General features: G+C 42.8%; 1 protein-coding gene across 2 annotated transcripts; it reads right to left on the bottom strand.

Moving 5' to 3' along the window:
• Nucleotides 1–274: 274 nt before the first annotated feature.
• Nucleotides 275–8812, bottom strand: cln5 (CLN5 intracellular trafficking protein). Of its 2 annotated transcripts, none has more exons than XM_064975631.1 (4): nt 8643–8812; nt 8205–8307; nt 5774–5999; nt 275–5194 (listed from the first exon to the last, which is right to left on the bottom strand). In XM_064975631.1, exons 1-4 carry the CDS (start codon nt 8744–8746, stop codon nt 4707–4709), a joined length of 921 nt encoding a protein of 306 aa, XP_064831703.1. In that variant the 5' UTR covers nt 8747–8812; the 3' UTR covers nt 275–4706. The 2 variants fall into 2 exon arrangements, with proteins under 2 accessions (XP_064831703.1, XP_064831702.1); XM_064975630.1 differs by having other exon boundaries at nt 8205–8379.
• Nucleotides 8813–13880: the final 5068 nt, after the last annotated feature.

The following is a 13880-nucleotide window of genomic DNA, read 5'->3' on the forward strand; positions in this document are numbered from 1 at the left end:
TTCAAAACACTCTTAACCACATCTCAGTAATGTAATGATCAACACATCTGGATTGAAGCTGTGAACCCACACTTTCAATTCATCCATTTTAGGTAATAAGCTTCTAGTTTTAACATGCAGAAAACCCAGGCTTTTACGAGAGCAGAAATCAGTGAAACATATCAGAGCACAAGTCAGAATTGGAGCTAGCAACAGTAGATGGGCCAAGGTATACATTCACATTTCCAGATATCATCTACAGTAATACAATCAAGGCACGACAGAGGACAGGGAGAACTCTGCAGTGTTGATTTATGACATTAGATGGCAATAGGATCATATTATACAACAATTATCAGGTAACATGAATACAATGCCTGTTAGAATAGGATGGGAGGCCAAAAGTCAGTGCAGCCAATAGAGAGTCAGAGTCCCGAGTGTGGGAACAAACAGTGTGTCCCACGGTAGGGTAAACAAGAACGTTCCTAGTTAACAAAGCATGCAGGAGTCATAAGGCAAATAGCAAAATGAACAAGAAAAAAAATATTCAGTTGAAGTCAGAAGTTTACATACTCCTTAGCCAAATACATTTAAACTCAGTTTTTCACAATTCCTGACGTTTAATCCTAGTAAAAAGTTCCCTGTCTTAGGTCAGTTAGGATCACCACTTTATTTTAAGAATGTGAAATGTCAGAATAATAGTAGCAAGAATTATTTATTTCAGCTTTTATTTCTTTCATCACATTCCCAGTGGGTCAGAAGTTTACATGCACTCAATTAGTATTTGGTACCATTGCCTTTAAATTGTTTAACTTGGGTCAAATGTTTCAGGTAGGCTTCCACAAGCAATTGGGTAAATGTTGGCCCATTCCTCCTGACAGAGCTGGTTTAACTAAGTCAGGTTTGTAGGCCTCCTTGCTCGCACACACCTTTTCAGTTCTGCCCACACATTTTCTATGGGATTGAGGTCAGGGCTTTGTGATGGCCACACCAATGCCTCGACTTTGTTGTCCTTAAGCCATTTTGCCACAACTTGCTTGGGGTCATTGTCCATTTGGAAGACCCATTTACGACCAAGCTTTAACTTCCAGACTAATGTCTTGAGATGTTGCTTCAATATATCCACATAATTTTCCACCCTCATGATGCCATCTATTTTGTGAAGTGCACCAGTCCCTCCTGCAGCAAAGCACCCCCTCAACATGATGCTGCCACCCCCGTGCTTCACGGTTGGGATGGTGTTCTTCTGCTTGCAAGCCTCCCCCTTTTCCCTCCAAACATAACGATGGTCATTATGGCCAAACAGTTCTATTTTTGTTTCATCAGACCAGAGGACATTTATCCAAAAAGTACGATATTTGTCTCCATGTTTAGTTGCAAACCTACCTACCGTAGTCTCTTTTTTATGCCGGTTTTGGAACAGTGGCTTCTTCCTTGCTGACCGGCCTTTCAGGTTGTCGATATAGGACTCGTTTTATTGTGGATATATAGTGGGGCAAATACTTATTTTCCACCATAATTTACAAATAAATTCATTAAAAATCATACAATGTGATTTTCTAGATTTTTTTTCTCATTTTGTCTGTCTGGCCTCTCTCATCTTTTTAAGTGGGAGAACATGCACAATTGGTGGCTGACTAAATACTTTTTTGCCCCACTGTAGATAATTTTGTACCCGTTTCCTCCAGCATCTTCACAAGGTCCTTTGCTGCTGTTCTGGGATTGATTTGCACTTTTCGCACCAAAGTATGTTCTTCTCTAGGAGACAGAACACATCTCCTTCCTGAGCGGTATGATGGCTGCATGGTCTCATGGTATTTGTACTTGCGTACTATTGTTTGTACAGATGAACATGGTACCTTCAGGCGTTTGGAAATTGCTCCCAAGGATGAACCAGACTTGTGTAGGTCTACAATTTATTTTCTGAGGATTTCCCCATGATGGCAAGCAAAGAGGCACGGAGTTTGAATGTAGGCCTTGAAATACATCCACAGGTACACCTCCAATTGACTCAAATGATGACAATTAGCCTATCAGTAGCTTCTAAAGCCATGACATAATTTTCTGGAATGTTCCAAGCTTTTAAAGGCACAGTGAACTTAGTGTATGTAAACTTCTGACCCACTGGAATTGTGATACAGTGTAATAATGTCTGTAAACAATTGTTAGAAACATGACTTGTGTCATGCACAAAATAGATGTCCTAACGGACTTCCCAAAACTATAGTTTAACAAGATATTTGTGGAGTGATTGAAAAACAAGTTAATGACTCCAACCTAAGTGTATGTAAACTTCGACTTCAACTGTAAGTATTCAGACCCTTTGACTTTCCACATTTTGTTACGTTACAGCCTTATTCTAAAATTGATTAAACACTTGTTTTTCCCCCAATCTAAACACAATACCCCATAATGACAAAGCGAAAACAGGTTTTTAGAAATGAATTATAGATAAAAACAAATAAAAACATAAAAAAACAAATACCTTATTCATTTAAGTATTCAGACCCTTTGCTAGGAGACTCGAAATTGAGCTCAGGTGCATCCGGTTTCCATTGATCATCCTTGAGATGTTTCTGCAGCTTGATTGGAGTCCACCTGTAGTAAATTCAATTGCCTGGACATGATTTGTAAGGGAACACACCTGTCTATCTAAAAAAAGGTCCCACAGTTGGCAATGCTTGTCACAGCAAAAACCAAGCCATGAGGTCAAAGGAATTGTCCGTAGAGCTCCGTGACAGGATTGTGTCGATGCACAGATCTGGGGAAGGGTTCAAAACATTTCTGCAGCATTGAAAGACCAAGGACACTGTGGCCTCCATCATTCTTAAAGGAATGGGAGAAACTTCCCAAATACAGTTGTGCCAAGCTTGTACTGTGATACCCACGACGACGAGGCTGTAATCGCTGCAAAAGGTGCTTCAACTAAGTGCTGATTAAAGGATCTGAATACTTATGTAAATGTATCTTAAAAGACAAAAGTTTTTTTTGCTTTGTCATTATGCACTATTGCGTGTAGATTTACAGTGCAGCTTACAAGTTCGAACACTGTTTTTATTCTACACCTCGATTAAGCTGATGTCAATCCTTTTTTGTTAATGTCTTTATTTCTATAGTCTACAATTTCTCATTCTAATTTAACGCTGGTGGGTTTAAACCCACCAGTGTGGGTTTGTGACAATGATGAGAAGAGCAGCCACTCAGGGGTTTGACAGCACCAACGCAGTTATTCACTGTTGTTAATCCACGAATAGCAGATGCATGCTTGAAAAGATTGAATCTAGACCGCAAAGTTTTGCATAGTTGACAAGATAGTGTTGCTATACACAGTCCTGATGAGAATCTCAGGACTGTGCATAGCAACACTATTATCCTGTCTACTACCCAAAACCCTTCTTGCAATGGCCTTTCTCAGCGCATTTTCAACAAACACTCCCATACTGATAAATTGCACTACATTCCAGTCAAATGGAAAGTTAAGAGGCTCAACAACATGACATTGCCACGAGCAGCAGGATGAATTGCAGATGAGCGCAACGCAAGAAAATGCACTCAAAAAATATTTGCGCATGTGCACTTTACACTGCCCCTTATAGATAGTCGCAGGGCCAAAACATTTACATTCTTACTTGTTGCGGTTTACTTCGTGCATCGCTGTCTCTACCTAAAAAGACGCAATATGGAATAGTTCTGGATTCCTGCTTACAAGCAAAAACTGAAGTAGGACGTACCAGTGACTCTCTCAATACGGAAGTGGTCAGATGACGCGGATGCTACTGGACTGTTTTGTAGCACAAACTGGAATATGTTCCGGGATTCATCCAATGGCATTGAGGAGTATACCACCTCAGTCAACCGCTTCATCAATAATTGCATTGACGACGTTGTCTCCAGTGACCGTACGTCCACATCCCAAACAGAAGCCATGGATTACAGGCAACATCCGCATCGAGCTAAAGAGCATCCTGACCGATTGCCATATCAGGCGGTGATGCAACTGCTCGGCATCTGACCGTAAGGCGCTACAAGGAGCTACAGAGGATAGTGCATACAGCCCAGTACAGGACCTATATACTAGGCGCTGTCAGAGGAAAGCTCCAGAAGTTGTCAGACTCCAGTCACCCACGTCATAGACTTTTCTCTGCTACCTCACGGCAAGAGGTACCGGAGCACCAAGTCTAGGACCAAAAGACTCCTTAACAGCTTCTTCCCCCAAGCTATAAGACTGCTGAACAAATAATCAAATGACCACCCAGACTATTTACATTGACCCCGACTCCATTTGTTTTGTACACTGCTGCTACTCACGGTTGATCATCTATGCATAGTCACTTCACCCCTACCTCAATGTACAAATTACCTTAACTAACCTGTAACCCCACACATTGACTCAGTACCAGTAGCCCCGGTATATAGCCTCGTCGTTATTTTGTTTTACTTTAGTTTATTTGGTGAATATTTTCTTAACTCTTTCTTGAACTGCACTGTTTGTTAAGGGCTTGTAAGTAAGCATTTCATTGTAAGGTCTACAGTTGATCTATTTGGCACATGTGACAAAGTTTAATATGGCAGTTCAATGAATGGCAAGTTCAATTAACGATAGTCCTTCGATCCATAGCTCCATCTGACTGAGTGGTAACATTTTTTTTCAGCCCCATTCCTCAGCTTTAATGCAAAGTGGCGGCTCGGCTGCCGTTTGGCTGAAAAACCAATTACAAATTGTGACTTTACGGCAAAGGCACTTCCTCATATGTGATCTGCACATATGGAGATTTCATGGGTAAGTGCCAATATTCAAAGTTATAGTACAAGTAGAAGCTCTTCTCCTCTACCACCTTCTGATAAGCCTCCGCGAGACTGAGGACAAAGTCCATGTACGACTGGTGTGGTCGGAAAGGGTGATAGAACTTGCGGATGTCTTCAGCCAGGGTCTTCGCAGAAGGCTCCCTGAAGATAGAATCATCATCCCCCAAGTAGGTCGGCTCCCCACTGTACAGGTAGATCTTCGTGTAGTTGGTCTGGAATCGGCTGGACAGCTTGGCCCGCTGTTGCGTAAGATACCTGTAGGTGCGATGGACGAACTGAGAGCAGTCGTAGGAGTCAAACCACACGGTGGCGTTGGGGCCGGGGTCTGAGCGGACCGTCCATGTCTCATAATAAATCCCAGTCTGGTTGTCCTCCTGGACCCACAAGGCCATCTCGTTGAACTGGCCACCTAGAAGGAGAGAGTAATCGTTATTTATCATACCAGAGAGGAGTTTGGCTTTGCAAAACTAACATGTCTTCACGATGGGCAACAGGTGTCAAACCTGTGTTTTTCATTAAGCCCTGTAAAGGAGTGTTTTGAACCACAAGCTCACTATAACAAAAAACATTTCTAAAGAGATGGCCTCGGTCTGAATGCAACCACAAGCCCTACCCCTTCAGTGATTGCAGATCTAAAGGAATCAATATGGTGATGGTTACACCTAACATTCCAACCCCATTGAGGAGTTATTTGTTGACTTTGACAAAGTCTGGTCTTCTGCAACACATTGAGGACAGGCAAAGTTAAGTGCATCACCCTCATTTTTACATTTAGCAGACACACAGAGTAATTAGGGTTAATCTCAGGGCACATTGATAGATTTCACTCCTAGTCGACTCGGCGATTAGCTCTTAACCGTTAGGCTACTAGCCGCTCTTTAACCACTAGGCTACCTGCCGATCCTAATGGATCAACCAGGCTGCCAAAAGATCTAAAAGACAATACTACCAGATTTCACATTGCCCTTGGTCTGCTCAGTCTTGTTACCTGAGATCTCTCCCACTTTCTCCAAGGTACCATTCTCAGACCAGTGGATGTCATCAATCCCCTCAAAGAAGCATGCAGCTCCCTGGTTGCACCAGAAGGGGTTGTTAGTCTCACGTCTCAGGTGAGGGAATGTGCAGTTGCCCAGCTGGAAGAGTTCATACCACTCCATGGTGTAGTTTCTCCCCGTTTCAGCACTGCTGAACCCAATGGCATCATGCATGATATGCTAGGAGTGAGAGAATCAAATCAGTTAGAGATTTGTAATGCACCAGGAATCTGTGTGTGTGTGTGTGTGTGCGCGCGCACACACACACACACACATTAGGGCTTCTGTTATACAAAATGTAGTAGCAGACATTTAAATTTACCAGACATGAGAAATTTACTGGACCCATATCCATTCGGTGTGTAACCTGATTAGGGCGTCCACCCAACGGTGCCCAGAATGACAAATCACATTTAGATGATGGTAATTGGGGCGGCAGGTAGCCTAGTGGTTAGGGCGTTGGACGAGTAACCGAAAGGTTAAGGTAAGCTCGGGGATTCGATAAGGTAAAAATCTGTCTTTCTGCCCCTGAACAAGGCAGTTAACCCACTGTTCTCCGGTAGGCTGTCATTGAAAATAAGAATTTGTTCACAACTGACTTGCCTAGTTAATATTATTTTATCTTTATTTAACAGAACATCAAGTCGGCCAACAAGATGAGTAATGAAAAGCAAAATCACTAGCCTATGCATAGTCGGTGTTTGAGTTTCAAGTTTGGGGAAGCAAATTTTCAACAAACATGCACATTTATAATAAAGTATTCCATGCATCTGCAGAGATATGCGAGATAGTCATCATTTAGGCTATCTAATCTACTCATCACAATAGTAGGCTAACAAGAACTCACTGTTTGCAAAAAAGACCATTCAATGCATGGCTGAGGCCTGGGTGGCTGAGCACAGGATAAACCCATTATATACTACACTTTGTATATGACTGGAGACATCTGCAGAATATTTTTTTAATAGGACAAATTACAGTGTAGCCTACTCTGACAAAAAGATCTTTAAAAACGACATTGTCCATATAATAGGCCTACAAGAAGGGGATACACAAATAGAATGACATCCAACTAAACTGGGGAAGAAAAAGATTGTCCAGAAACAAACTTAAACGGCACTGACCCAACAATGATGAAGTGTATATGCGCACTCACCGGGGTTATGGCCAATGCTCTTCACTGGTGCCAGTAAGATGTTGTTCGCTCAAATAGGTTTTATAACAAAATTACATTAGTATTTTCATTGTCTTCTCGTTACAGTAATATCCATTTGCTTTCCAAACTACTGTGTGTTTTCCTGCGATACAAATTAGAAATATTGCAATATGTCTGGCTGGGCCTCTACTTTTCACTGACAGTTGCAACTCGACAACTGGTATCTGCCCATGCGCAATTGCTGCCTTTCCTTCCGACTGTAGGCAATGCAATTTTTTAAAAATCCACAATTATATAGATATATTTTTTTATAAGGCTAGGGGAAGCTAATGATCAATCATTGAAAAATAGTAGCCTATTGTGAATGGTTTCATTTATTTCTGTATAGACAGGAGTAGGCTATAATTTTCGCAATTTACTTAGGGAAAGCTTCCCCTAACCTGTACACGCCGCCTATGAGCCGATGTCAATCTACTGTCCCACATGGTGGAAATATTGACCTATTCTATTGGTCAGGTGAAGAGGTCGGATGTGGAGGTCCTGGGCTGGCATGGTTGCACGTTGTGAGGCCGGTTGGACGTACTGCCATATTCTCTAAAACAATGGAGACGGCTTATGGGAGCAAAATTAACATTCAATTCTCTGGCAACAGTGCTGGAGGACATTCCTGAAGTCAACATGCCAAATGAACGCTCCCGCAAACATTATACATCTGTGGCATTGTGTTGTGCGACAAGACTGGACATTTTATAGTGGCCTTCAATTGTCCCCCAGCACAAGGTGCACTTGTGTAATGATCATGCCGTTTAATCAGCTTGTTGATACCACACCTGTCAGGTGAGGGGATTATCTAGGCTAAGGAGAAATGCTCACTAACAGGGATGTAAATTAATTTGTGCACAAAATGAGAAATAAGCTTGTTGTGCACATGGAACACTTCTGTGATCTTTTATTTCAACTCATGGGACCAGCACTTCACATGTTGAGTTTATATTTTTGTTAAGTGTATTTCCATCATCTGATATGTATCAATGAATAGGCTAAAAAGCATTCTCGCATTTTCTTTTTTTGTCCTGAACAAATCAGACAATGCCAATTGTATTTATTTGTAAAAAAAAATGAAAGTTTTACCAGCTAACAGAAACCCTGGTGTGAGTCACACACACACACACACACACACAGTATGACAGCTGTGCAACTTCCCCAAAAAAACGAAACACACTACTTACCATTTTCCCCAGCAATGATCCATATTTAAACTCCCACACTGGAGCTTGCAGTCGAAATACTGAGATGACATCCCAGTTATTCATGTAGGGGATCCGGCCATCCCTGTCGCCAGTGGGACAGAAGGGGAACATGGCTTCACAGTACGAGTCCGCAGCGGGACGACAATCAAATCGCCTGTCAATGTCAATTACAGTTTGTGACAGAGGGTCGGATTGGTAGCGAGTTAGTGGTTAGAAAATATAGATCTATACCAAAGATTTTTATAACTAGCCCATTTCATCTGTCTACACTGACAGGTCTTGTAAAAAACTTTTTCTTAGCTAGACAGGTATCACATGACATGTTGTCGAAGACAGCTCAACTTTGGCTAAACATGGATAGCAGCAGCGGTCTTACTTTTATTTAACCTCTTAGAATTTAACATTTGCCATAACTACCTGTAAGGAATCGGCCATTCTTGCTTTCCATCGTCACCTCGGGAATGTACAATCTCCAAATTGTAAAATAGGACTGAACACGTAAAAACCACCGTTGGTCTCATCTCAAGACACTTATTTTAACCGCAGAAGACCAGCAGACGTTTCCCACGTACTTCCGTGTTGCGGGCTTCTTCTTCCTCTTCTTCGACGAGGTTTATCGGCGTTTGGCATTCAACAAATGTTGCATTACCGCCACCTACTAGACTGGAGTATACTTTGCTTGAAAAAAATATAATAAAACATTTATTATTTAACGAATACCCTATCATCTAACTCTACTCTCACTAAAACCCCACAACCCTACTCCACTATGAAAATTAAGTATTTAGTCCTGCCTCAGACAGACAGCCAGGAAGGATGGGGCAGCACTACTTATCACACCCTGTAACTACTCTGACGTCAGGTCTCGAACACCCAAATACATCTCTGCAGCTGCCACCACAACCTCAATTGTCTTGTTACTTATGTTCCATCCCTGCAGAACAGTTGACAACCATTGCTGTAAATGCTAAAAATCCAATCTTGCTGAAACATATATCACTTGTTGGCCTATCCCTATGTACTGGTACAACTCTACTATACACAACACTCCTCTCAGGATTCCTCGCCTTTGACCCATTTTCCTGTAGTTTCTACACTGCCTCATCATACGACAGCTTTTGCACTACTCTAACCCTGGAAACCTCAACTTGCCTCTCTCGCAGCAGACATTTCTGATCCCCAGGACCATGAGCATCCCTACAATTAACACATGACACTACTTCCCCCTATGCTTCACATTCCTTTGTCTCAGGCCCTTCTACACATTTCTCAGACCTAGTAAACTCTATCCTACACACTGTTGCCACATGCCATTGAGCTTAACACCTGTAACTACATAATGTATTAGGCACAAAAGCTAGTTCGGGATAATTGACAGAATATACCCTAACATCCACTTTGTCGGGCAAAGACTCAAAACTCAAAAGAACAGACAACAACTCACCAAAAGAAGAACATCACAAACACTGGGAATCTTCCGCCTCAGTTGGTCAACTTTCACATTTACCTCTACCCCAATAATGACTCCTTTCAATTGTGCCCTTTTCTTGAGACCAAAACAATTCACATCTCTTGTCCCTATTCGTTTAACACAGAGCACCTGCTCCCTCTGACCAGCAGAAACACAAACAATTATCTCAAGACCACTTTGGGTTACCTCCACCGATTATACATCACCCAACTCCTTTTTCACCCACTCTGAAACCACAAATGGATCAGGCAAAAGGCAAGGGTCCACTTTTTACAAAAATGTTCCTCTTACCCTCCCGTCTTTATCCTGGCCCTCAGGCTCCAAGAACTTCACCACATACGACCTCAGATACTTTGCTCTCACTCAATTCCATTTCTCCCCCTGTCTTCAATACGGCATACAGCTCACTCTGCTTACACTTTCTACCATTCTTCTTTAACAAACCATATACAGTTTTTCTGACATTTTTAACCGATTCAAGCTCACCCTCTTCCTCCCTGTCTCTCTTCGACCTCCTCTGCCTCTCTTTCAAATCAAATCAAATCAAATCAAATTTATTTATATAGCCCTTCGTACATCAGCTGATATCTCAAAGTGCTGTACAGAAACCCAGCCTAAAACCCCAAACAGCAAGCAATGCAGGTGTAGAAGCACGGTGGCTAGGAAAAACTCCCTAGAAAAGCCAAAACCTAGGAAGAAACCTAGAGAGGAACCAGGCTATGTGGGGTGGCCAGTCCTCTTCTGGCTGTGCCGGGTAGAGATTATAACAGAACATGGCCAAGATGTTCAAATGTTCATAAATGACCAGCATGGTCGAATAATAATAAGGCAGAACAGTTGAAACTGGAGCAGCAGCACGGCCAGGTGGACTGGGGACAGCAAGGAGTCATCATGTCAAGTAGTCCTGGGGCATGGTCCTAGGGCTCAGGTCAGTTGAAACTGGAGCAGCAGCACGGCCAGGTGGACTGGGGACAGCAAGGAGTCATCATGTCAGGTAGTCCTGGGGCATGGTCCTAGGGCTCAGGTCCTCCGAGAGAGAGAAGGAGAGAATTAGAGAACGCACACTTAGATTCACACAGGACACCGAATTGGACAGGAGAAGTACTCCAGATATAACAAACTGACCCCAGCCCCCGACACATAAACTACTGCAGCATAAATACTGGAGGCTGAGACAGGAGGGGTCAGGAGACACTGTGGCCCCACCCGAGGACACCCCCGGACAGGGCCAAACAGGAAGGATATAACCCCACCCACTTTGCCAAAGCACAGCCCCCACACCACTGGAGGGATATCTTCAACCACCAACTTACCATCCTGAGACAAAGCTGAGTATAGCCCGCAAAGATCTCCGCCACGGCACAACCCAAGGGGGGCGCCAACCCAGACAGGATGACTACATCAGTGAATCAACCCACTCAGGTGACGCACCCCCTCCAGGGACGGCATGAGAGAGCCCCAGCAAGCCAGTGACTCAGCCCCTGTAATAGGGTTAGAGGCAGAGAATCCCAGTGGAAAGAGGGGAACCGGCCAGGCAGAGACAGCAAGGGTGGTTCGTTGCTCCAGAGCCTTTCCGTTCACCTTCCCACTCCTGGGCCAGACTACACTCAATCATATGACCCACTGAAGAGATGAGTCTTCAGTAAAGACTTAAAGGTTGAGACCGAGTTTGCGTCTCTGACATGGGTAGGCAGACCGTTCCATAAAAATGGAGCTCTATAGGAGAAAGCCCTGCCTCCAGCTGTTTGCTTAGAAATTCTAGGGACAATTAGGAGGCCTGCGTCTTGTGACCGTAGCGTACGTGTAGGTATGTGCGGCAGGACCAAATCAGAGAGATAGGTAGGAGCAAGCCCATGCAATGCTTTGTAGGTTAGCAGTAAAACCTTGAAATCAGCCCTTGCTTTGACAGGAAGCCAGTGTAGGGAGGCTAGCACTGGAGTAATATGATCAAATTTTTTGGTTCTAGTCAGGATTCTAGCAGCCGTATTTAGCACTAACTGAAGTTTATTTAGTGCTTTATCCGGGTAGCCGGAAAGTAGAGCATTGCAGTAGTCTAACCTAGAAGTGACAAAAGCATGGATTAATTTTTCTGCATCATTTTTGGACAGAAAGTTTCTGATTTTTGCAATGTTACGTAGATGGAAAAAAGCTGTCCTTGAAATGGTCTTGATATGTTCTTCAAAAGAGAGATCAGGGTCCAGAGTAACGCCGAGGTCCTTCACAGTTTTATTTGAGATGACTGTACAACCATTAAGATTAATTGTCAGATTCAACAGAAGATCTCTTTGTTTCTTGGGACCTAGAACAAGCATCTCTGTTTTATCCGAGTTTAAAAGTAGAAAGTTTGCAGCCATCCACTTCCTTATGTCTGAAACACATGCTTCTAGCGAGGGCAATTTTGGGGCTTCACCATGTTTCATTGAAATGTACAGCTGTGTATCATCCGCATAGCAGTGAAAGTTAACATTATGTTTTCGAATAACATCCCCAAGAGGTAAAATATATAGTGAAAACAACAGCGGTCCTAAAACGGAACCTTGAGGAACACCGAAATTTACAGTTGATTTGTCAGAGGACAAACCATCCACAGAGACAAACTGATATCTTTCCGACAGATAAGATCTAAACCAGGCCAGAACTTGTCCGTGTAGACCAATTTGGGTTTCCAATCTCTCCAAAAGAATGTGGTGATCGATGGTATCAAAAGCAGCACTAAGGTCTAGGAGCACGAGGACAGATGCAGAGCCTCGGTCCGATGCCATTAAAATGTCATTTACCACCTTCACAAGTGCCGTCTCAGTGCTATGATGGGGTCTAAAACCAGACTGAAGCATTTCATATACATTGTTTGTCTTCAGGAAGGCAGTGAGTTGCTGAGCAACAGCCTTTTCTAAGATTTTTGAGAGGAATGGAAGATTCGATATAGGCCGATAGTTTTTTATATTTTCTGGGTCAAGGTTTGGCTTTTTCAAGAGAGGCTTTATTACTGCCACTTTTAGTGAGTTTGGTACACATCCGGTGGATAGAGAGCCGTTTATTATGTTCAACATAGGAGGGCCAAGCACAGGAAGCAGCTCTTTCAGTAGTTTAGTTGGAATAGGGTCCAGTAAGCAGCTTGAAGGTTTAGAGGCCATGATTATTTTCATCATTGTGTCAAGAGATATAGTACTAAAACACTTGAGCGTCTCTCTTGATCCTAGGTCCACGCAGAGTTGTGCAGACTCAGGACAACTGAGCTTTGAAGGAATACGCAGATTTAAAGAGGAGTCTGTAATTTGCTTTCTAATAATCATAATTTTTTCCTCAAAGAAGTTCATGAATTTATCACTGCTAAAGTGAAAGTCATCCTCTCTTGGGGAATGCTGCTTTTTAGTTAGCTTTGCGACCGTATCAAAAAGGAATTTTGGATTGTTCTTATTGTCCTCAATTAAGTTAGAAAAATAGGATGATCGAGCAGCAGTAAGGGCTCTTCGGTACTGCACGGTACTGTCTTTCCAAGCTAGACGGAAGACTTCCAGTTTGGTGTGGCGCCATTTCCGTTCCAATTTTCTGGAAGCTTGCTTCAGAGCTCGGGTATTTTCTGTGTACCAGGGAGCTAGTTTCTTATGAGAAATGTTTTTAGTTTTTAGGGGTGCAACTGCATCTAGGGTATTGCGCAAGGTTAAATTGAGTTCCTCAGTTAGGTGGTTAACTGATTTTTGTCCTCTGGTGTCATTGGGTAGACAGAGGGAATCTGGAAGGACATCAAGGAATCTTTGTGTTGTCTGTGAATTTATAGCACGACTTTTGATGTTCCTTGGTTGGGGTCTGAGCAGATTATTTGTTGCAATTGCAAACGTAATAAAATGGTGGTCCGATAGTCCTGGATTATGAGGAAAACATTAAGATCCACAACATTTATTCCATGGGACAAAACTAGGTCCAGCGTATGACTGTGACAATGAGTGGGTCCAGAGACATGTTGGACAAAACCCACTGAGTCGATGATGGCTCCGAAAGCCTTTTGGAGTGGGTCTGTGGACTTTTCCATGTGAATATTAAAGTCACCAAAGATTAGAATATTATCTGCTATGACTACAAGGTCCGATAGGAATTCAGGGAACTCAGTGAGGAACGCTGTATATGACCCAGGAGGCCTGTAAACAGTAGCTATAAAAGTGATTGAGTAGGCTGCATAGATTTCA

Source organism: Oncorhynchus masou, chromosome 10 (genome assembly GCF_036934945.1).
Source record: "Oncorhynchus masou masou isolate Uvic2021 chromosome 10, UVic_Omas_1.1, whole genome shotgun sequence".
NCBI classification, from domain to species: domain Eukaryota; kingdom Metazoa; phylum Chordata; class Actinopteri; order Salmoniformes; family Salmonidae; genus Oncorhynchus; species Oncorhynchus masou.

Excerpts from the sequence above, each read along its gene's own strand:
- cln5 (XM_064975630.1), bottom strand. The coding sequence starts at position 8,746 with ATGAGACCAACGGTGGTTTTTACGTGTTCAGTCCTATTTTACAATTTG. Across the intron at positions 8,380-8,642 it reads GAATGGCCGATTCCTTACAG|GCGATTTGATTGTCGTCCCG; the intron begins GTAGTTATGGCA and ends TGACATTGACAG. Across the intron at positions 6,000-8,204 it reads GATCATTGCTGGGGAAAATG|CATATCATGCATGATGCCAT; the intron begins GTAAGTAGTGTG and ends TCTCACTCCTAG.